The 22,086-nt window shown below is 31.5% G+C and overlaps 2 protein-coding genes and 1 long non-coding RNA gene across 4 annotated transcripts; all 3 read left to right on the plus strand.

Moving 5' to 3' along the window:
- The first annotated feature begins 751 nt into the window (after positions 1 to 751).
- LOC133035893 (B3 domain-containing protein At1g05920-like) lies at positions 752 to 1,732 on the plus strand. The gene has a single exon (XM_061112333.1). It carries the CDS (start codon positions 752 to 754, stop codon positions 1,730 to 1,732), a length of 981 nt encoding a protein of 326 aa, XP_060968316.1.
- A 12,001-nt stretch (positions 1,733 to 13,733) lies between these two features.
- LOC133035609 (NDR1/HIN1-like protein 10) lies at positions 13,734 to 14,509 on the plus strand. Its single transcript, XM_061111630.1, has one exon. It carries the CDS (start codon positions 14,038 to 14,040, stop codon positions 14,413 to 14,415), a length of 378 nt encoding a protein of 125 aa, XP_060967613.1. The 5' UTR covers positions 13,734 to 14,037; the 3' UTR covers positions 14,416 to 14,509.
- Positions 14,510 to 15,746: 1,237 nt separating this feature from the next.
- On the plus strand, positions 15,747 to 20,315 carry LOC133035610 (uncharacterized). 2 transcript variants are annotated; one of them, XR_009686748.1, is made up of 4 exons: positions 15,747 to 17,082; positions 17,467 to 17,560; positions 17,701 to 18,213; positions 18,329 to 20,315. It is a non-coding gene; the product is annotated as an uncharacterized LOC133035610 (long non-coding RNA). The 2 variants fall into 2 exon arrangements; XR_009686747.1 differs by having other exon boundaries at positions 15,758 to 17,082; positions 17,701 to 17,776.
- The last annotated feature ends 1,771 nt before the right edge of the window (positions 20,316 to 22,086 follow it).

Genomic DNA, 22,086 nt, shown 5'->3' on the forward strand with positions numbered 1-22,086 from the left:
GATCATTGTAGTGAATTAATAGTGATATACCAACAAACAACAATATAACTTTTTCATTGACTCACTCAAAATTAATTGAACTCATCAGGATCACACCTTCGCCTAATATCTCCTTCTTTACTCCACTCCCCTTCTTGACTCCAACTATGCTAAGCTTCTCCATTGATAGAACAAATCAACCAATAGCCTTATTCAAGAAAACGAAAAAAAATGCTATTTATCAAATTTAAAAATGTCTGATAGTAAAAATAAATAAATAAATTAATTAATTAAAAAAATTGGCAATTAAATATCCTTCGGTACACTCTTCCTATATTTTCTCCGTAGTCCAACTACATAATTAGCTATTATAATTATTTTATTAATAAAAAATTCTTTATTAGTTGGTTACTAATTAATTTTCTCTTTCCTTGCAAGGCGCGCATTCCTTTTATTTCCTCTTCCCTTATATTTCCCTTTTCTATTCCGACCGTTTAAGTAGTCCAACCAAACCCTAAACGAAAAAATATGACCGTTGTACTCAGATTATGATCTTTTCACTGCAGCAGCTTAGCAGTCGAAGGGTTTTTATGATCATTTTCGTGGGAAATAAATAAATAATATATACGTTGATATTGTGCGATTACATATATATAACCTTCACTCTCATCATCATTCAAAAAAAAACAACAATTACTAAATTTCTCTGTACCTCGACTGAGTGTTTTTGAAGGTTGAGTTTTCTTGGGAAATCATGAAGAAGAAGATAAATATGGGGAATGAGAGAAGGATGATCGAAGCTCTTGCTTTGGTGTGTTCCTTGCACGTTGAGATATTGTCTGGCAATGATCGTCATCATTCGCTTGACGATTTGCTTAAAGAAAAACTGAGAAATATTGATATAATGAAAGAATTAGAGGAAGACACCCCGAAACGACGCCGTACCGCTTCTACTTCCGGGCAGTACTACTCTCACTCAACATCATCTGAAGAAACAAAAAGGAGCAAGGACTTCATGATCTTCAAAAGCGGCATCCCGAAACGACGCCGTACTGCTTCTACTCACTCAACATCATCGTCATCATCATCATCATCTGAAGAAACAAAAAGGAGCAACGACATCATGATCTTAGAAAGCGCCATCCCGAAACGACGCCGTACGAGTGATGATCATCATGATGATGTAGTACTACGAGTAGTGCCTGAAGAAACGAAGGTGACAAGAAGAAATAAGTCGAATAATAAAAGAAAGAGGATCAGGGATGATAGTGATACGAGTAATACAAGTAAAGGAGGTGTAATTCATGGACCGAACCCTCCTCCGCCTATTTCTATTTCTGAGGAGCTGGCCCAAGTCATTCGCGGTATGACTACTGGTGATCAACTCAACCTCAAATTGGTTATTCAAAGAAAACTCTTCCAAACTGATACTCTCTCACGACAAAATCGTCTTCAAATGCCACGCAATCAGATCAGTTCCGATGACTTTCTCAACCACGACGAGAAGAAGAAATTGGACCAAAATGAGGGAATTCAAGTTAGGTTCATTCAACCCAACCTTGAAGAAGAAAATGGCTTAGTTTTCAGGAGGTGGAAATACAAGAACGTCAACTGTGCGGGTTACGTGTTCAACAAAAATTGGCACAAAGGTGTTGTTCAGAAAAATGGACTCGAGTGTGGGCAACTTGTTCAGGTCTGGTTTTTTAGGGACAAGGATGGAAACCCTTGTTTTGCCATGGTCAATCTCGGCTGATCATTTTTGGTATTAATTGGTCTAATTTCTTAGTGGGATTAATGTTTTGTCATATATATACATATTTCTTAATTTTGGAATTTAGTGATTAATATCTGCATGTATTAATATCTGATTAATATAAATGCAAATATATAATCAGAGAATTGTTGATCATTATTAGTTTTTTTTAATTGGGTCATATTATAATGTAATAAATACATTGTTTTTGATGAGTTTCATCATATAGAATTGAGAGTCAAGGATTTGGATCGCATGACGTCATCATTTTGACTATCTCACGTGGCACTCTTCTTAGAATATTTCATGAGTTGTGTAAAGCTAATGTAATTAGTTTTGGCCGAGTTTATATATAAAATGTTGTAATTGTCGGAAACAACACTTCTTTTCTACCAACTGTTTAATGAAATTTTATTAAAGAGGTATAGATTTGAGTTTAATTATGTGGCCTACTATTTATTTCACACAAATAAGAATTTGCAGTTCTTTTTAGTGTACTTAAGAGTGTAAATATTTTTATTTTGGGGCATTTAATAAAGCAATGCTTTTTTTTTTTTCTTGAAAGGAGTACAGCAATGCTTTGATTGTATATATTGTGATAATTCAGTGCTTAGTTTGGAGTCTCCTTCTTATATGTACAATCAGATATTTTTCTTAGATTAGAGCAAGGTATATTCTTTTATCTGAAGTACTGTGTCATGCTTAGAAAAATTAGGTTCTTGTGTCTTTTAAACTTTTTGCATCATCTTTGTGAAAATGACACTTATAATGAGGAAAGGTAAAAGTTGCAATCTTTTATTATAAGTTTTTAGTCAATTTTTACGTTCGAATTCACATGTCGAAATATTTTTTTTATTTTTTTTAATAGTGGTATTCGTTATAGTTATAGTATCATTCTTGTAAATTTTTGAAAAATTCTGAATAATTTACAATACTGAAAACAAACTTCTAGATATTCTAGTTTACTACGCGCATTTAAAAAACTCAAACGTATTTTCGTGACACTGTAAACTATTTAAAAATTTACAGGAATGATGATGTCAACATAATGAACATCGCCATAAAGAAATTTGAAAAAAAAAATCATCACATGTTTTTAGGCATAGATTTAACTAAAAAATTGTAATAGGAGATTGACAGTAACACTCCTCTTAAAATTTTACAATTTAATTGAATACTATAGCTAAACTAGAAGTAGTACAAAGTTCTAATTTACCAAGTAATAAAACAAGATGTTTATTTTAAATATATATTTTTCGTGCTATAAAGTAGAAAATAATTATATAAGAAAAATATTGTAATTTAAATTTAAATTTATTACATATATTTATATTGTTATTTTTTTTAAAATTTATTTAAGTGTATTATATAAAAAATATATCCTTATATTACTTTTTCATATATATTTTTTTAAAAAAATATTTCTATTATTATTTTTTAAAACTTCTTGTATATATTTAAAAATATTTTTATTATTAATGTTTTTGAAAATAATAAAATAAAAAAAGTATTTATAATATATAACTTATACAATTAAAAATATATATAATCAAAATTTAAACTAAAAGTATAAGCAAGTATACATGTAATATTAGAATATTAGCTAGTATATATATATATTTATATATATTTATATATATTTAATCTCTTTTAATTGGTTATAGCTACAGTAACAGTGCAGCCAAACAAACATAATTTTGAAATAAAAAGATAAATGAAAAAAAAATACATGATGGGTATAGTCTCTTATATGGCTGTGCAAATAAGGTATATATTGGTTTTACAAGGTTTAAATTTGATCACTGTTTGTTTGTATTTCAAGCACCTAGAAAAGTCAACAGTTATGTATCTTTTACTCTATATAGATGATATATTAATAATGGGCAAAGACAATATAGTAATCAAAGGAATTAAAGATAAACTCAAGGTAGAATTTGACATAAAAGAATTGGGACAAGTAAAGAAGATACTTGGTTTAAAAATTCATAGATCTAAGAATGATAGAGTCATGCATCTAAAGCAAAAGACCTATATTGAGAAGATTCTAACAAATTCAAGATGCAAGATTCTAAGAGCAATTCGGTACCTCTTGGAGGATAGTTTGTATTAACCAAGGAAGAAAGTCTTAGGACAGCTGAAGAGAAAGAAGAGATGCATGGAAGAAATTTCATATGCAATTGCTTGGGGTATCTCATGTATGTTATGGTTAGCACAAGACCTCACATTGCTCATGCTTTAAGCATATTGAGTAGGTTCATGTCAAATCCTGAGATAAACCATTGGAGGGCACTCAAATGGCTGCTGAGATATTTGAGAGGGACATCGGATATTAGATTGACTTACAAGAAAGTTTCAGAGAAAGTAACATTGAAAGGATATATAGATATTGATTATGCATCAAGCAATGATACTAGGAGGTCTACTACCTCTTCTGTGTTTCAAACTAGTGGAGATTGTATTAGTTGAAAATCACAGCTCCAATCCGTAGTAGCACTTTCAACTACAGAGGTAGAATTCATGGCAAGCACAGAGGCATTCAAAGAAGCAATATGGCTACACGAAATTCTGAAGGAGTTGAAACTTCTAGTTTGAAAGGTAAGGGTATATCCTGACAGTCGATCCTCGATTTATTTGTGCAAGAATCTAGTTTATTACGAGAAGACAAAATACATTGATATTCAATTATTTTGGATAAGGGAGAAGATAGAAGAAGACGTAATCAAGTTGGAGAAAGTGAAGTCAGAAAAGAACCCTGCTGATATTGGCCCTAAGGTGTTACCTGTTAATAAGTTCAAGCATTTCTTGGACTTACTCAACCTTAGTTGCTAAGTAGCTACACATGAAAATACTACCACCTCTATTGGACATATATACTTAGCTTGTTGGGACTTGAAGAAAAGGTGAAATTTGTAATATTATTCCTTAAAATCCAACCAACATTCGGTTAATTAGTTATTCATCAACTAATTTAACTTTCAAATATGACAACAAGTATCTTAGGTCCTTTGATCTATATAAAGAGGATTACTTATCTCATTTCACAAGAGAATATGAGGAAGAACAAGAAAGATACAACACAGTAGAGAGAGAAGTTAGAGTGAGAAATTGAGAGAGATGTTTGAGAGAGAGAAAGAGCTGGGATTGAGAATTGTATTGAACAATGTTGTCGATTATGTTGGCTCGGGTTAGTGAGTTAATAAGTGTTGAGAGATTACACCATGAATGACTTACTATGATTATTTTCTTGTAGCTCCTGAAATTGATATCTCTAATTCTCATTATCAATAAAAATTGTTGGCAATGCTTTCAAACTGGAGTATGACCAAGTTCACATTGAACTTAGGATCGGAACTAGAATAATTCTCGTGTGTTGTTGTGTCTAGAAGCTATCTAGATTCATCTGTGTTTATCTTTTCGGTTTAATATGTGTTTGTTGATTTTTAATTCTTAATTTGTTTGTTTTGATTTAAGTGTGATCTTGAACCTGGAATTACAGAGATTAATTCCTATGTACCAGACCTAAATTTCCTACAAACACATTTGTTTTTTAAAAACACAAATTTTACTTTTATTTTTGTAATTAAAAAATAAAAATATTAGCAAGTGTCACCTAAATGTGTCACAATTTTTTTTTCAGATATTTTTATTGGAAGCACATATGGAAGGATCGTCAAGGTCAATGGCTATAACATACACTTAATTATTGTATTTGTACAAAAAAAAAAATGGCCACTAATAATATTTTTTAATAAATCACTACTACAATCTTGGCCTTTAGAGGCTGTTTTTTCACTCCCACTTATAAAAAGGGAAGCTAAAGGGTGTGAAAATACCCGTTTTTTTCGAAATTGACATTTAGAGGCGGTTTTTTGATAAAAACCGTAGGTATAAAATTGCATTATACCATTTAGAGGCGGTTGGGAAATAATTTTTTTTTTTTTTAGGTTTAGCCCTATGCCGTCGGTTGCTTTATAGGAACCGACGGCATAGGGTACACGTGTTTGCGGACACGTGTACCCTATGCCGTCGGTTATTCTATAATAACCGACGGCATAGGGTTATATATACAAACCCTATGTCGTCTTCCTCATTCACCTCACGCGAACCAAACCAGAGAGCACAACCACCACCAGAGAGAAGAGAAAACCCTCGCCAACCACCCCTCCGCCAGCCCTTTTCTCCCCCATTTCTCAACCATTTCAGCCCATTTTTGTTGCAAAATCTTCTATTTTCGATACTTAATCCTATACACCCAAAAAGTTTTAATTTTTTTCCCTATTTCACTGTCATCCGAACCTATACAAAAATAGTGGGTATAACTCCGGCCACCATTTTTTGTTGAGAAAACATTGAATCTCAACCTCTTTTAAGGTATAAATATAGTTTCTATTCATTTTTATAATGTACATTGTTTTATTTTTAGTTTTTGTAAATTATTTTTTGGGTTTTTTAATTTTAATGGTATTATTGTTGTGTTGTATGTGTATAGTGCCCGGATTTTTTACGGAATTGCTCGTCGGATTGCGGTTATTAGGTAAAAATTTAAAGCTCAACATATAGTATATATATGTAATTTTATATTTTATTGAATATGTGTGTATATAATGTGTGTATATTAGTGTGTGTATAGTTTAGAAATAAAAATTTTAAAATTAAATTAGTGTGGGAAATAATTTTTTTTTGAGATAATAGTGTGAGATATAATTGATTATATATATATATATGTATGTATAATTTAGTAACTAAGTAACTTGTTACTATTTTTAATAACTAGTTATAAGTAATGAAATAATTATTTTTGCAATTTCGTTGTATTTGTTTATATTGTAGGTTCGGTATAATTTTGTGTGTAGTGTATTTGAGCTTGCATTGATAGGTATATACTTTAACTAACTTTTTCTTATTATATAATTAATTATCAATGCATGTTAGTTGAGTTTGAATATCTTAAATATTCATCCGTAGTGAAGTAGGTTCTGCGAATACATGTACTGCGGTCGGATGGGTGGATAAATTTTGTATTGGTTATCTGTTTTGTTTGTTATTTTAGGCACTTTTAAAATTTTTGGGAACGTCCAATTACAGCCGTTGTGCTGCCGAAATTTCGGTAGAATTAGGATAAATCTTACTAAAAAAATATTAATATTTACATCACCCAAAGAACTAATTAGCTATAACATAGTAATAAGATGTTAGGTCACTAAAAAATAATCTAACCATTTGTTATGTTAGCTTACTAATCTAGTGAAAATGGTGACCTTAATTTTAAAATTTCTTTCAAAATTGGAATCAAACATGCCCAAAAATTCATCTTTGCCATAACTAATAAAAAAAATAAAAATAAATCCCAATATCATTTCAATCATCTTCTTTTTGGGTATAATTGATGACCATTGTAATGATTAGCTACATGGTCCACAACATGTTTAACACTTTACTAAAATCACAATCCTTAAGCTAAAAGTCATTCATCATTACACATAATAATAGTAATAAAAAAAAAGTTACTTAATTATGGAAGAAGAATACAAATGCAATAACAGATAAAAATAATAAAAGTAAATTAAAGCAAAAAACACATTTCTTATGCTTAAATCATTGATTCATTGTTCTGTTAACCTAAAATAGAAACCCAAAGAAATCGAACGAGACTTACTTCCATTAACATACTCCAACTCGGGAATGACTTGATATATAGCTTACTTTATATTGTGGTTGTGAATGCTCCTAAATCATTAACATATTGTTTATGCTTTTAATATTTCATATACACTACTTCTTATATATATAACTTTGAAGTTTGTTTGTTAATGGTGTAGACATGGCGAACTCGGAATCAGGATCTGATTCGGGAGCAGAAAATGAGTGTCCAACCACAATACCTACACGAGGGCCGACGCAAATGAATGAAATCTCCAAACTAATGGATCAGGGCAAAAGAGTGGCCCTCGAAGTTAATGATAAAGGTCAATACTGTGGAAAAAGCTACGCGAAGCTCGTATCCACTCTGGGAGTCAGATGTCGGCAGACAATAGGGTTGGCTTATAAAAATTGGAAAGAAGTCAACCAGACTCTGAAAAAATAAAGTTTGGAAAGACATTCAGGTAAGCTATTATTTGTTAGAATTTTGATTTGTTTTTCTATTACTCCAAATGTTGACTCTAACCGTGTTTGTTTTCCTTCAAAATAGACGGGGTTCATTGTGTCGGACACCTTCAAACATGATTGTCTCATCCTAGCTGGGAAGTTAATGAAAGACTTCAAGAATAGGATGACAAAAGACATCATAATGCCCGCGTTGAAAGAGAATGATCTGGGACGACTGGCACAAGTCCCTGAAAAGCACCCGGAGATCGACGCTGCTGATTGGTGCAAATTTGTTGAAAGTCGACTAACTCCTGAATTTCTGGTACGCTAATTATATTAACACTAAGATAAACTCTTAAATACAAGTACATGTATCTAATGTATTTTTTTGGCATTGTAGGAATTGAGTAAGGTGCAACGTGAACGTTCCTCAAAAATTCAATCCAGACATCGAAGTGGTCAGAGTGGAATGGTGAACGTACGGGAAGCTGTGGTAAGTAATACTAAAAATTTAATGTGCTATAATGTGCTATACAATTTAATTGGTACTCATTTCATTGTTATAACGTTATGTAGAAAAAGGACCTCGAAGTTGCAGATCCTCCCCGCCACCGTGTTTGGATTAAATCTCGCACCAAGAGTAGAAAACTTGTCACTGATTACGACAAGGAAATTGCCGAGAAGATAGTAAGTATATATTAATCCTTAATTGAGTTCTACTCATGAGTTAGTGTATATAATTCATATACTAATTGCTTGAATATATGCGTGCATTAGGCTCAATTAGAGGAGAAGCTTAGTCGTGGACAAATTCGGGTCCGGGGCCAAAACGATATCCTCACGCAGCGCTCGGGACACCGCAGCATCCCGGACGTGTCGTGGCTGCCTTGGGTATGCTATTACTTCAAATGTTATTTATTTAGTTACACAAATGAAATCGTTGCTAATTTGCATTTTATGATTTGTAGGTTCCTGACCAGGGCATCTCAACTGTTCGGCAGGAAGAAAAGGGAAGTGTCTGATGTTGTGGCTCGGCAAGCGAAGGAGATTGAACAATTAAAAGCCGAAGTCCAATCCCTTAAGCAGCAGAGGAACGCTGCCGAACAAGAGGAAGAAGGAGAGGTGGCTGGTGAGGCGTATGTTCCACAACCATACGCTCCTCAGGATGAGGTACAACCACAAATTTATGCTGAGGAGTTCATTTCCCTCAACGACCAAGGTATCCTATACAATTTTGATGACCATGCGGCCCTTAATCAGCAAGTACATCTCTGCTCTGACAACATCGACAATATTGTGGCCCGAGGGTATTTGTACGAGCATGTGGGTAAGATCAAAGTTCACTGCCAGGATTACGATGATTCACATGCTTGGATCATGGTTTCGGAAATCCTGCAAGAGGACGCTGAAATCCCAGTCCCACTTGAAGAGTTCAGATATGTTAGGGACGTGTACCAGATGTTCCTTCCTTGGCCTAAACACTTAATTTTAACAACCGAGGTAACTTCTCAACTGAAATTAATTATTAATGATTAGTGGAGTTTGAATATCTTCAATATTCATCCGTAGTGAAGTAGGTTCTGCGAATATATGTGCTGCGGTGGGATGGATGAACAAACTACTGTTATATATGTGTTATTTGTCGTTATACAGCCATGTTCAAAATTTTTGGGGTCATTCAATTACAACCGTTATGCTGCCGAAATTTCGGTATAATTTAGATAAAATTTGATGTAAAGCCCGCTTAGTTAATTTGGAAATTAGCAGTTGTTTATGTTTAATCATGAAATTATTTATAGCTATTTAAATAATTTATTACTGTTATTTACGGAATTCAGAAATGCATGATTATGTCATCAGTAGTTTTTATATTTCGCATTTCCGGTGTCCGGTATTTTGGAACTCGGCGTTTGGCTCAGTAGAAATCACAACTTAGTATGTTAGTATTTTGGGGACGGGTTTTAGACATTGGGAATGTCGGGAATGGCCGGGAATTTAGAATGTCCCAAAAATACCCCTTTAGTATGATTTATGTGATTTTATGGTGGAGGGGCAAAATGGTCTTTTTGCCCCATTAGTGTTTTGTCTTTTGTGATTATATGAAATGAAAAATAATTATTTATTTAATGGTTATTTGGCTGAAATGGATTTAATATATGCTAGTTGATTTATATCCTTTTTTTTCACAAAATTCTACACTTAGTAAAAAATTAGAAAATTTCAAAAGAAACTCTCTCTCTTTTCCTCTCATTTTCGGCTGGTGCATGGGATTCAAAGGGCTGGATTTTTGTTCAATTTTCAAGTGGAATCTCATCTAAATCTAAGCATTTTTCCAAGCTAGGTTAGCTCTCTTGATTTCTTCCTTTAAATTTTGAGAAAAATGATGAAAAAGTTGAGTAAAATGCATGCTTTTGTGGCTGTTCTTGTTGCTGTGTTTGATTGTTATTTTCTGAGGTTCAAAGCATGTTTATTTGATGTAAATTGAGATGTTTGAGGCATGATTAGTTAGGTTGTTCAAGCTCTTAGTTTTTTATGTGAAAAAGTTATAAATTTTTGAAGGAAATGGTTCATTTTGTTCTGTGAAGTTGCTGGATGTTCTTGTATGTTTTCAGAGGTGTTATTATGCTTATTTGAGTAGAATTAAATAGGTTTGGATGCATGATAGTGGATTTAACCAAGTTTGAGTTTTGGAACTCAAAGCTTGGTCTTTAATGGTGAATTTTGTATATGTGTTTTCTGGGTGAATTTGATGCCTTGGATTTGTTCTAGGGGTAGTTTAGAACAGGTCTGGAAAGTTTGGGACCAATTGGGGTTGAATTGGTCAAGTTATGAGATTTTTTAGTTGGCTGCCTGCGAGGAACCGAATTACTGTTGTGCATCCGAATTCGGATGGGGGTTCAGTAAATTCCCGTAACCGAATTCCGGTTAGGCAACCTGGCCTACCTGGGTTGGGGGATTTTTCAGAACCCTAGTTTTCCTCGTTTTTAGGTTTTTAGGGGTATTGCCATGCTTTTTACCGATAGGGAAACTTTTAGTTTCAAGTTTTAGTCCCCGGGAAGTGATTTAGCGTGTCACTTATAGCGTTGTGATTTTTATGGTTTAGGAGCCGATCCGCCGTTCGGCTTCGGCCTTGTTGACCGCACACCCGAAATCGGAATCCGTAAGATTAGTATAACAAGTATGCATATGTAGAATACATGTTTAGCGTGCATGTAGGAAGCCCGCTAGATTACATTAGTTATGTATTTAGGCTTCGAACCATCCAACCCCGTCACGTCGGTACGACAGCCGGAGTATGACCAAGAACGGAGTATGACCGGCTCGACCGATCAGCCGACACTTGGTTGGTGGTTCGATCTTTATTGACCTATCCCGTCGGTGACAGTGGAGTATGACCCGGCCGGCGGAGTATGACCGGTTCGACCGATCAGGAGGATACTTGTCAATAGTACCGTCCCCTGAACGTTCAAAACTCAGTACCATGTTGGACATGGCAGTAGTAGCTCAGTACCATGTTGGACATGGCAGTAGCGGGACTCAGTATCGTGTCGGACACGGCAGTTAGTTATGTATGATATTATTATGCTTTTCTTACTGAGTCTGTCGACTCACAGTTTATGTTCATGTGTAGGTAAAGGCAAGGCTGTAGCTGATGGACCGTGAGCGAGCTTATGAGATTGTACATGTCGGGGCGGTTAGGCCTGGAGCGTACGATCCTCGGGACAGCAAGGCTGAGATTTTTGTAGCTGGTCGTTAGACGACTTTATTTTGATGTAAAAGTTAAACAGTTAAAACGTTTGTAAATGATTTTATAAATCGGGATCCCGAGACTTTTATAACATGGTTTATAAGTTTAATTAAAAAGCAAATTTTTAATTAATCACGTTTTTCCATAAACCTCGTTGATTAGCAACGAGCTGCACAGTACGTTTAAAAATCACGTAATACGCCTAAGATAGTTAGGGTGTTACATTTGATATATATATATATATTATGTTCTGTTTTGTTTAGGGTCCACTCGCTCAACCGCCCTCAAGACGTGATGCGTCAAAGGGGAAAGCTCCGATGCTTTCTCCACAAAGCCGTGGTGCACGGGAAGATGAGTTGTTCACGGAAGAGAAGATGGCGTTGATCCCTAATTCGCTAAAATGGATGATTCATGAATTCCTAAGGCTCAAAGATAAACGTGATATAATCACAATTTCTGTCCCCCGAGGATTCATTGCACCGCGTACCCAGATCATTTTATCTGGAGAGGATTTGCAGCAGGTTGCTACGTGTAACTACATCGGGAACCAGGGAATGCTGTTTGGAATGATGTATACTCTTCTTTAATCTAATTAACCTTATATCAAATTATAGTTAAATTATTATAAGGCACTAACACTTTTTTTTGGCAGGCACATATGGGAGAGCATCAACGGTCTGAGAAAAATTTTCAAGTTTTACGACCCAGAGCTTCTCACAGTGCATGGGATCAGCGATGAAGAACGTAGTCGATCTTTTGACGATGCGGCAAGACGATTGGCTAATTGGTTATCATTAATGAACAGCAACCACCAAATGTTCTTTATTCCTTGGAATATCGGGTAAACTTTATTAAATTCTTTAGTGCTAATTGTTCATTTCTATATTATGTCTTCAAATTATTTTTATACTATCTTACTTATATTCCAATATAATTTTCTAGGATGCATTGGACGCTAGTGGTGGTTGCGCCAAGGAAAATTATCCATTTAAACCCTGTAAAAGGCCGCCCAATTCCCGAAGAAATAGAACAAATGATCGGAAGGTAATTATTTAATGACTTCTTATGTAACGAATTTAAATTAACTAACGAATTGAAATGCTAATATAATTTTCCCAAACAGGGCATTCATGTATATAGGGGACGCACATCAGTATCTTGGCCCGTGGCAAGAAATTTCACAAGCAAACTGTCCAAGACAACCTAAAAGCCAAGAATGCGGTTTTTATGTTTTGAAATATATCACTGACATCGTCGCACGTGCCAACCCCAACCGTTACATAGAAGATCAAAAAGCTGTAAGTTTTAATTATTGATCATAGTATATAAATTTTATAATAACAAATATATAATATACATATACATAAACTAATATAAATTTTTAATTTTTTTAACAGTTTGGGGGTAAGAAGCAATACGATCCAAAAACAGAATTGTTACCACTACAGCGAAAGTGGATCGAACAATTGATGGCGGTGATTCACGGTGACGATTGAGGTTCAAAGGTCGAAGAATTTTTCTTCATTATGTAATTTTTATAGATTAACTTGTAATTAGATTTATTAACTTATTAATATTTTTAACTAATTTTACATGTTTGTGTAATATTTAATTATTTTTATGAAATCAAATTATATTTTTACCCAAATTTAATTACTATTTAATTTAAAATGTAATTAATATATAATTAAATTAAATAAATATGTAATTTAAATTAAATATAATAATATATAAATTAATAAATATAAAATTAAAATTATATAATTAAATTAAAAAAAATGAAAAAAAACTGAAATCTGCTCACTTTTGGCGTCGGTTCCTACAACCCCTGTGGCGTCGGTTATTGGATAGGAACCGACGCCATATATACCCCTATGGCGTCGGTTCCTAGCTAATAACTGACGCCATAGGGGTATATATGGCGTCGGTTCATATAAACCCTTTAGCGTCGCCCTGATAGGCGTCGGTAGCGAATTTCGCGAAAACCGACGCCTAAAGAGCTTAAAAACCGCCTCTAAAGGGTGTTTTTGTAGTAGTGAATGGTTGGATATGTGTTATCAAAACTAAAATAAATTAAATAAATTGTTGGATGCTTAGATAAAGCATTGAATACTTCCACCAAAATTAATTGTTATTGAACTCTCTCTCTCTCTCTTTTGTATTAATGGCAGCTGCGAACGCAAGAAAGTACTGCAGAGACTTATGCCACTCATGCTGTGTGTGCGGCTTTGTGGTCATTTTTTGTCTCACCATTCTCTTCCTAATCGCATTCTTCATTTTCTCCCTCATATTTCTTCCTCAAGAACCCAAATTCACAATCACTAACGCTTCACTCACACAATTCAATCTCTCCACCGCCACCGCCGCCAACTCCGGCCACAACAAGCTCTTAATCTACAAGCTCTCCTTAAATATCACCCTTCGTAACCCAAATAAGAAGCTTGGCTTTTACTTTGACCGAGTCAAAGTCATGGCCAACTACAGCAAGAAGAGATTCGCCTTAGTGACTTTAAACAACACGACGCCGTTTTACCAAGGCCGAAAGAACACTACGATATTGCATAACGTGGTTCTTGAAGGACAGCAAACGATGTCGTTTAAGGAAAAAGATGATGAACAGTATAAGTTGGAGATTAGTTCTGGGGTTTACTCTATTGATGTGAAGCTTGCTCTTAGGTTGAAAATCAGGTTTGGTAAAATCAAGACTGGGCATCTCAAGCCTCCCACTATTAACTGCAATAACCTTAAACTTCCTTTACTTTCTAGTAATGGAAATGAGAATAATGGTGTGCTCAATTTTAAGAGTGTCAAGTGTAAAAACGTACATATCTTCCTTAGTCGATATTGATGTGTCATATTGGAGTTGTACTAATTCCGTTAATTAATAATTACGAATTTTTTAAACTCGAAGACTTTAGAAATAAAAATAGTATTAATTCACATGTTATGTGTAATATTATTGATGTGATGTTATTAGCTGTAATATGCTTGTTAGCAATTTTTTAATTTCTTTAAAAGTTTTTTATTTATGTTTTTTTTTTTGGTGAGGTGAATTTCTGTAATAGTTGATTTTCAATTTAATGAATTTTTCCGTTTCAAAAAAATAAAAATGGTATTGTTGAGCATAATATAAGTATTATGTGGATATATGTATGCATAAAATATTCTTGCAATAATAACCAAGACTGTTGTTCGTACAATTTATTAATCTATTTTAATATAATAAATAAAAATAAATGCTAATAATTGTGTCATATAGTTGGATCATCAATGCTCAAGTCTAGATGAAATATTGGTAACATAGCTTCTAAGGACTTTAAATGTGAGTATTTAAGTTGGATATAAGTGATAAGCTTTAAGAGTTGTAAGCTATAATGTAGCCAACAACACCGACAATTATTCATTGTCGTCATTACTCCCGGCGTCGATACTTTTTTGATAGTTAAAAGGCTATCAAATGTAAATAGTAACAACGACAATAATTCATAATTGTTGACAATGTGAAATAACAATAGTTAATATTATGGCAAAATTAGTATTTATAGAAAAAGACATATGGTCAAAACAAAATTAGTTTAATATTATAGCACAATATTAGCTGGTTAAATAGCTAGATCTACACTAATTAATTATGAAGAATTTATATTAGAGAAGAGGTTTTATTTGTACCCCATATTATTTTAATATTTACTCACAACTATATATTATAATATTTAAATTCTCATAAAATTTCATACTATTTTTTTGTCTGAAAATTTTAAATATATTTTATTGTCTATTTTATAGATGTATGTTTTGAAAATATGAGAAGGGAAAAAAATATAAGTATAATTAAAATTATACATTTTAAATAAAATATACAAAAATCTATATATCTTTATATATTAAAAGTGTCTATCTAACGGCAATTCTTGGTTTCTTAGTTTAACAGAATATACCTTAAAAATAAAAGAATATTCTGTTAAATTTAACGATTCCCGTTAACAAATAAACCCAATAATAAAACCTAAAAAATTAAACAATCTTTTTTTTAAAATTTAAAAAAAAAAATCATCCACATATCTCTCTAACAAATTGTATATCCCTAAATTATCAAATCCAATTCTCTCACTTTGGTTTACGATCAACCAAAAGCAGCTATGGCTCTGCACTCCGGTATATCGATCTCCACTAAAATTAAATTAGACTTTTATTGATCCAGCCTATGAATTTCTAGAAGAAAGAATGTAATCTCAAAAGGGTTTGTAATTTGTATCAACAATGATTATGATTTTCGCCAATTGCAGTAAGTAGCAATCTATTCTAATTCCATTATCTCCCAACTCCCATTCTGCAATTTCCCTTTCTATTAAGCATTTATGTATCAATCTCACTTAGCAAATTGGTCACACTCAACCAGTATCGCAAAACAGAAGACAACCCTCTTCTTCCCAAAAAATAGAAGCTCATGATGAAGATTTAGCACTGCCAAAGAAAAAAGTCAAAACCCTCTTCTTCCCAAAAGGACCACGTCCATGGTTTTGAGGTGTGTGTGAAAAATTTATAATACTAGATTTTTCTCTATAATTTAGTTGGAAGATTTGGTTTGTTATAAATATTGTAACTTTTAATGGTTATGTTTCATAACTGGTGTTCATCCCCATTGGCTTTCACAAACGACACCTTCAATATGTGGAGGCAGTCTGGGTGAGAATGGATTTAAACCGTATTTCTATTTTGGTTTCAGTTTAATATTTTGTTTATTAATTTCATTTATGTTCTAATTGATTATGGGACACACTGAAGTAGAAAAAAAAAGAGTAAATTCTGAGAAAATGCATGATCATAATATATTGTGGTGTTCTTTAGTCTATTTTGTGGTGTTCTTCTAAGGTATATCAAGGTACTTAATTTTTTGGTGTACTTGATCTCTCTATCGACATTTTTGTAAGAGGAATTCTGTTCAAGTATAGCCTTTGGGTTGTCGAACTAACTCGGGTTCATTAGTACTAGGTATGGTTTTGAGGTGCTAAAGAGGATTGTAATATCAAAGTCTATGGTGGAAGTATAATTATTATTGTGAAGTAAAAGCATTTTCGGCTGTAATACGTACACCTAATTTTCAACTCATAATAGATGTCATTTTTATTTATTGATGATTTGGTAAATAAAGATTACATGTGTAATACTAATTTGTATTTATTACATCTTCTTCATGACTAAAATCCCATTCAAAGAATTTAGGATTGTTCTGCTTTCTTTAATTAATCTAGGTTTAAAAGGTACTTAATTTTATGGTGTTCTTTAGTCTATTTTTACATCATGTGATATGTCCTGTATTTTTACTCTAAGTTTAAAAGGTACTTAATTTTGTGGTGTTCTTTAGTCTATTTTGTGGTGTTCTTTTAAGGTATATCTGAAACAATCTTGATATATTTGAAAATCTTGAGACTAAATTTTATATTATGATTTTCATGAAGGAGAAAGCAAGACTTGAAGAGTAACAGTGGAGGTGGAGCTCTGCCACATCCCAATAGTAAGGCATTATTTTTTCTTATCCCACTAAATTTCTAAGTTTGGTTCGCCTTGTAATTTAGTTAACAATTTCATTTTTGAAAGAATTTCAAATGTTCTAAATAATTGTTTGAAGATTTCAACTAAGAATTTTTTTAAGGGTTTTATAATTGTTTGAAAGTACTGGCTCCGATATGATCAGGTATGAAATTAAGCTCATATTATTTGGTTTTGCCTATATATGGAGAGTAAATTCTTCACTCTTTTTATTGATTTGGTACTCATCGAAAGGGAAAGCTCTTTATTAGCATTTCTTCAATAGTAGGATGCACCTATTTATGTTAACATTTTTTATGCTTAACAAAATACTATTGGATAATCAACACTTAAACTTTTTGAAAATAAGGTTCGATTTAATCTTGGTGTTGTGAAAGGAGAGATAGATATGAGCAGCTGTTTGTTCACTAGAAGAAATTACCTAGAGACTTCTCAATTTATAGGTACCATTTTCTTATAGCTTTGGATATATCTTCTGTTTCCCATTACATGGTCTGATTGTTGGTTTGCCCTTGTTAGTTATTCAATATATACAATTAAAATTATCATACTAATGTTATCTCATTGTACTTCTAACTAGCAGGCACACATTCAATTTCAAACTCTTGCCTAAATTTGCTGGAAGTTTTGGTTTAACTTAGTATTCTTCTCAATTCAAGGTATGCTTTTCTCTTTTGTTCTTTTCAAATTTTTATGACTTATCTGTTCTCTTTCTACATATGACTATCCAAAATTTATGAGCTTTATATTATTTAAATTTATATTTAATGTATATGGTTTATAATACAGGATTGGCTTTTATTTCTGTCACCACTGATCCTATGCTTCAAAGCCTCGTTGTCATATATTAGGTTCCCTTATAATTTGAAGTATTCCTCTGATTAATTATCCACTAAGTATAAAAATTGGTGACTTCTGTTTTTGAATTCATTAGCTTATGCCTATTATTGTTCTTATATCTCCCTCCCTATTGATGTTTATTTGACTCATTGATGAATTAGAATAAGATAATATAATTACTTTGCTCAATTAGACTTATTTATTTATTGAGATACCAACATGTAGGTGCGCTCCCATATTTTTAAGTGCTCTTAAGGTAATCTTGGTGCTTTATAAATCCAAAAAACAGAGGATTTGTTTTTTTTTATCCTTTAAATCATTTAAATTTTTTGTTTTAGCTTTACTCAGTGTGTTCAATGTTGCAATTGCAGTCACTGTTCAAAAACTTGCAACCGGAGCTCAACTGTATTCGGTGCCAAAAGTTGGATTGCTCCCGCGTGTCGATGATAATGGCGTTATTGTCCCAAGACATGTTCCCTGAAGTTATTACCAAAATTCTGTCTCATCTAGCTGTAAGCTTGTGTTTTCAAACTGCTATGTATTTTGTGAGAAACAAGCTATCGAAAAACCATTTGTATGGCCCATGTCTTCCAATTTCGTAGTTGTCTTATATGAGTTTTTGTTAGATTCTTTTGCTTGGCGGGATTGGAAAAGGTGGGAGAAGGAGATCCCAAGTCTCATTTTTTCTTCACAAAACTTACATTCAAAATCAATGCACTGCCAGAACTGTACTTAGTTGTTGTTGATATTTAATTCTTAAATTAAATTTCATTAGTGCCCCTATATTGATACTCTTTTTTGATGTTTTACACTTTTTTTATACAGAAATTTAATATGAGCAGTAAGGATTTGGATTATTTCTTTGGAGGCCCTGCATTCCTAGCATGGTCTCGTATGGGAAATTTTCATGGGTGAGTTAACGAGTAGCTGAACTAAGTGAACTCATTTATAATTTATGATATAGCGAGTATATAATAATGTGTATATTTTTTTTTAATATTCTTATTATTATAAATTTTATAGTATTCATTGGATTAGATTACTTTAGTAAGAAAAATAAAAACTTTCCATGAGAATAAGTACTGGTTAGGAAACTCATAAATGCACATGGTTATATTATGGATGTGAAGAGCAAGAGTCATCGAATAATGAATCTTATCTTAATCATCATAAAAATAATATTAATAATTATTTTTACAGAAATATAGGTTGTTTATCCAAAAAACTACGGAGAAAACATGGAGAATTCAATTGTATGTAGATTCAAAACGAACAATGAGTCTAAAGTACAATCAATTCACCATTCAAGCAGCTGAGCCGATGGAAGATTAGGAAGAAGTTTTACTATACTCTTTTTAGTTTTTCTAATAATATTATATATTAAGACTTTATTTAATAATTTTTTTTCTATTTTAAGATCGCACATTTTTTTAAATTTTTGTTAAATAATATTTGCTTTAAATTTTGTCAAACACATCTATTGTTTCTTTAAATTTTCTATAAGTAAATAATAAATATTATTTTCATATATTGTTATGACTTATATATACACAATTATATTTTACTAACCAAATATAATAACACAACTATTACTCTAATAAAACAATCATTCACATAATCATTACTTTTAGTTACAACAATTTAAATAAAAATAAATAACTAAACTTTAAATAAAATTAATATTTACGTGCCTCGGAACGTAACTTCTACCTAGTAAATATTAAATATACATATATATAAATATACAATAATTTATCTTTAGTTTGAACTCATTACTCATTAAATACATTAATCATAGTGATCTTAGGCTTAAGAAATTTATTAGCACCCCAAAAAAATTAAAATAAGGTTGTTGAGACTTTATATTCTAAGTTTTTTGAGGAAACTTTCAACAAAACAAATTAATTAAGAATTTATTAAAAAATAAATAAAAATCGCAAACATATAAATATCTCTCTTATAATTTTTCGTTTATTCAAGACATTATAATTTTGCGGCCCATAATATGATTAAGTGGACTTTCGCTAAAAATGTTACTGGTACCGAGCTTTTTTTTATACTAGACTACATAATCTTATGTAATGACGGTAGAATTCTCTATAATAAATAAAATAAGTAGAATTCAATAAAAAATTGTACCAATAGTGATATTAGATATAATATTTCTCTATATATTATATGTTATGAAAAGCATTGCAACGAGGCATTAAGGTGCCTAAAATTTTTATGACATGACGTCTTATAATTAGTTAGCGGTATTCTATAATTTTTGTTAAATTAAAATAAGTAAAACATGATATTGAATTTCACCAATAGTGATAGAGTTTTTTGCGGTTAAACTCTCTCAACTATCATTCTACTTTCATTTAACCCTCCAAGTTCAAATTTTGGTGATAAAACCCTCTAAATTACTTAACTGTTAGCAAATTTAAGGTGTCATCTATTTTTCATAGTTATCTGCTAACATGGACGGCTTATGTGTACATTCTTGTACACGTGGGACGTTTATATTGGTACATAATTAATAATATTATTTAAAAATTATAAAAAATTTATAATATTTTTTATTTTTTTAAATATTTGATTATTATTTTTTATAATTTAATTTAAATTTAAAATGACTTAGTGTACTAATATAAACGTGTCATGTGCACATAAGTAGTCTATAGTGACCATTAACCAGATGACACTTTTAATTTGCAAACAATTCAGTAGTTTAAAAGGTTTTACCACCAAAATTTAAACTTTGAAAATTAAGTACAAGTAAAACAATAGTTTAGAGAATTTAGCTGCCAAAAACTCATAGCAATATTATACCTCATGTACTAGGCACCATATATGTACCCTTTACCATTTCTTTTGTGGTATGGTATGTACAACATGAGGTAGTTCTCGAAAAATTTGCGAGCCTCCACCTAGAAGTATTGATAATTTTATATATTGTTTAGATTTATATTTTGATGTTTTTTTTTTCTTCAGATTATTTGTAAAAATGTCGTGTATTTTGTTGTAACAAAAATGAATATATTTATGTAAATTTAAAGCTATATTTGTAATTTATAAAGACAAAATTAAAAATAGTAATTAAAAGTCTTACTAAAAATTTGTTAAAAATTGCTAATTGAAAAAGAATTGTTAATAAAGACCAGTACGTCTCTTGCTGGTGGTCATTGCTATTAAATAAAAGAGACTTTTTGTAGGCCATTAAATAAATGATTTTAGCAATTACCATATATTTACTTTGGTCTTTTAATAATAATATTGGAAATATGTAACAACCATAGTTGGTATTATACTATTATTATTCAAATAATAATGGTGGCCGATAATTAATGTGAATACACGATGGTTTTGGAGAAAAAAAAATACGTTTTCATTAGGTGTTTCACGAGTGATTAATAATTTTTCTATAATAATTATTAAAAATATATATTAATTAAATCGTAAAAGGATAATAATAATATGATATTTGAAGTTGAAACCACTTGTATCATTTTTCTCTAGCGGACGAGTGTGAAGGTCAACGGTGATATATAACATACATCCATAATATATTTATTTATATATAAGTTATTTCCCGTATATAGATAGTAAAGAAATAATAATAACAATAAAAAAATCATACCTAATTTTCTATTTATAATAATGACTAATTATTATTTTTATTCCTAAACTATTAACATGTACCATGTCCCTCAACTTATTGTTTGATTTAAAATTTTTTTTTTGTCTAATTTTATTTAATTTTACTATTTCAGTCATTATTTATGTATAAGTAAATGCTACCCGACTTTGATATCAAATTGTGCCCCATGAACTTTCCTTTATGTTAGAATTTTTTTACTAAATTTAGACAAAAGTGCTTAAATTCAACAATCTCAATGGTTAAAGAGTATTTTTAACGACCTTAAAAATTCAAAAAGCATAATTTGATAATATTTAAGTTAGGAAAAAAAATCTTAATTAACTAATAATAATTGTTAATACGTTCCTACTTTTTGTTTGAGAGAGAGAGAGCTGTATATATAGAGAATTTTGTTTTTGGTTTGACAAAATATATATATTAAATTAATGCAAATTAAAAAAAGAAATAATGGATGCTCATATAATATAACTATAAATCACTACA

This window comes from Cannabis sativa, chromosome 3 (assembly GCF_029168945.1).
Source record: "Cannabis sativa cultivar Pink pepper isolate KNU-18-1 chromosome 3, ASM2916894v1, whole genome shotgun sequence".
Lineage (NCBI taxonomy): Eukaryota > Viridiplantae > Streptophyta > Magnoliopsida > Rosales > Cannabaceae > Cannabis > Cannabis sativa.

Bases quoted from the DNA above. Each gene is read 5' to 3' on its own strand.
- LOC133035609 (XM_061111630.1), top strand. From the start codon at position 14,038: ATGGCCAACTACAGCAAGAAGAGATTCGCCTTAGTGACTTTAAACAAC.
- LOC133035893 (XM_061112333.1), top strand. From the start codon at position 752: ATGGGGAATGAGAGAAGGATGATCGAAGCTCTTGCTTTGGTGTGTTCC.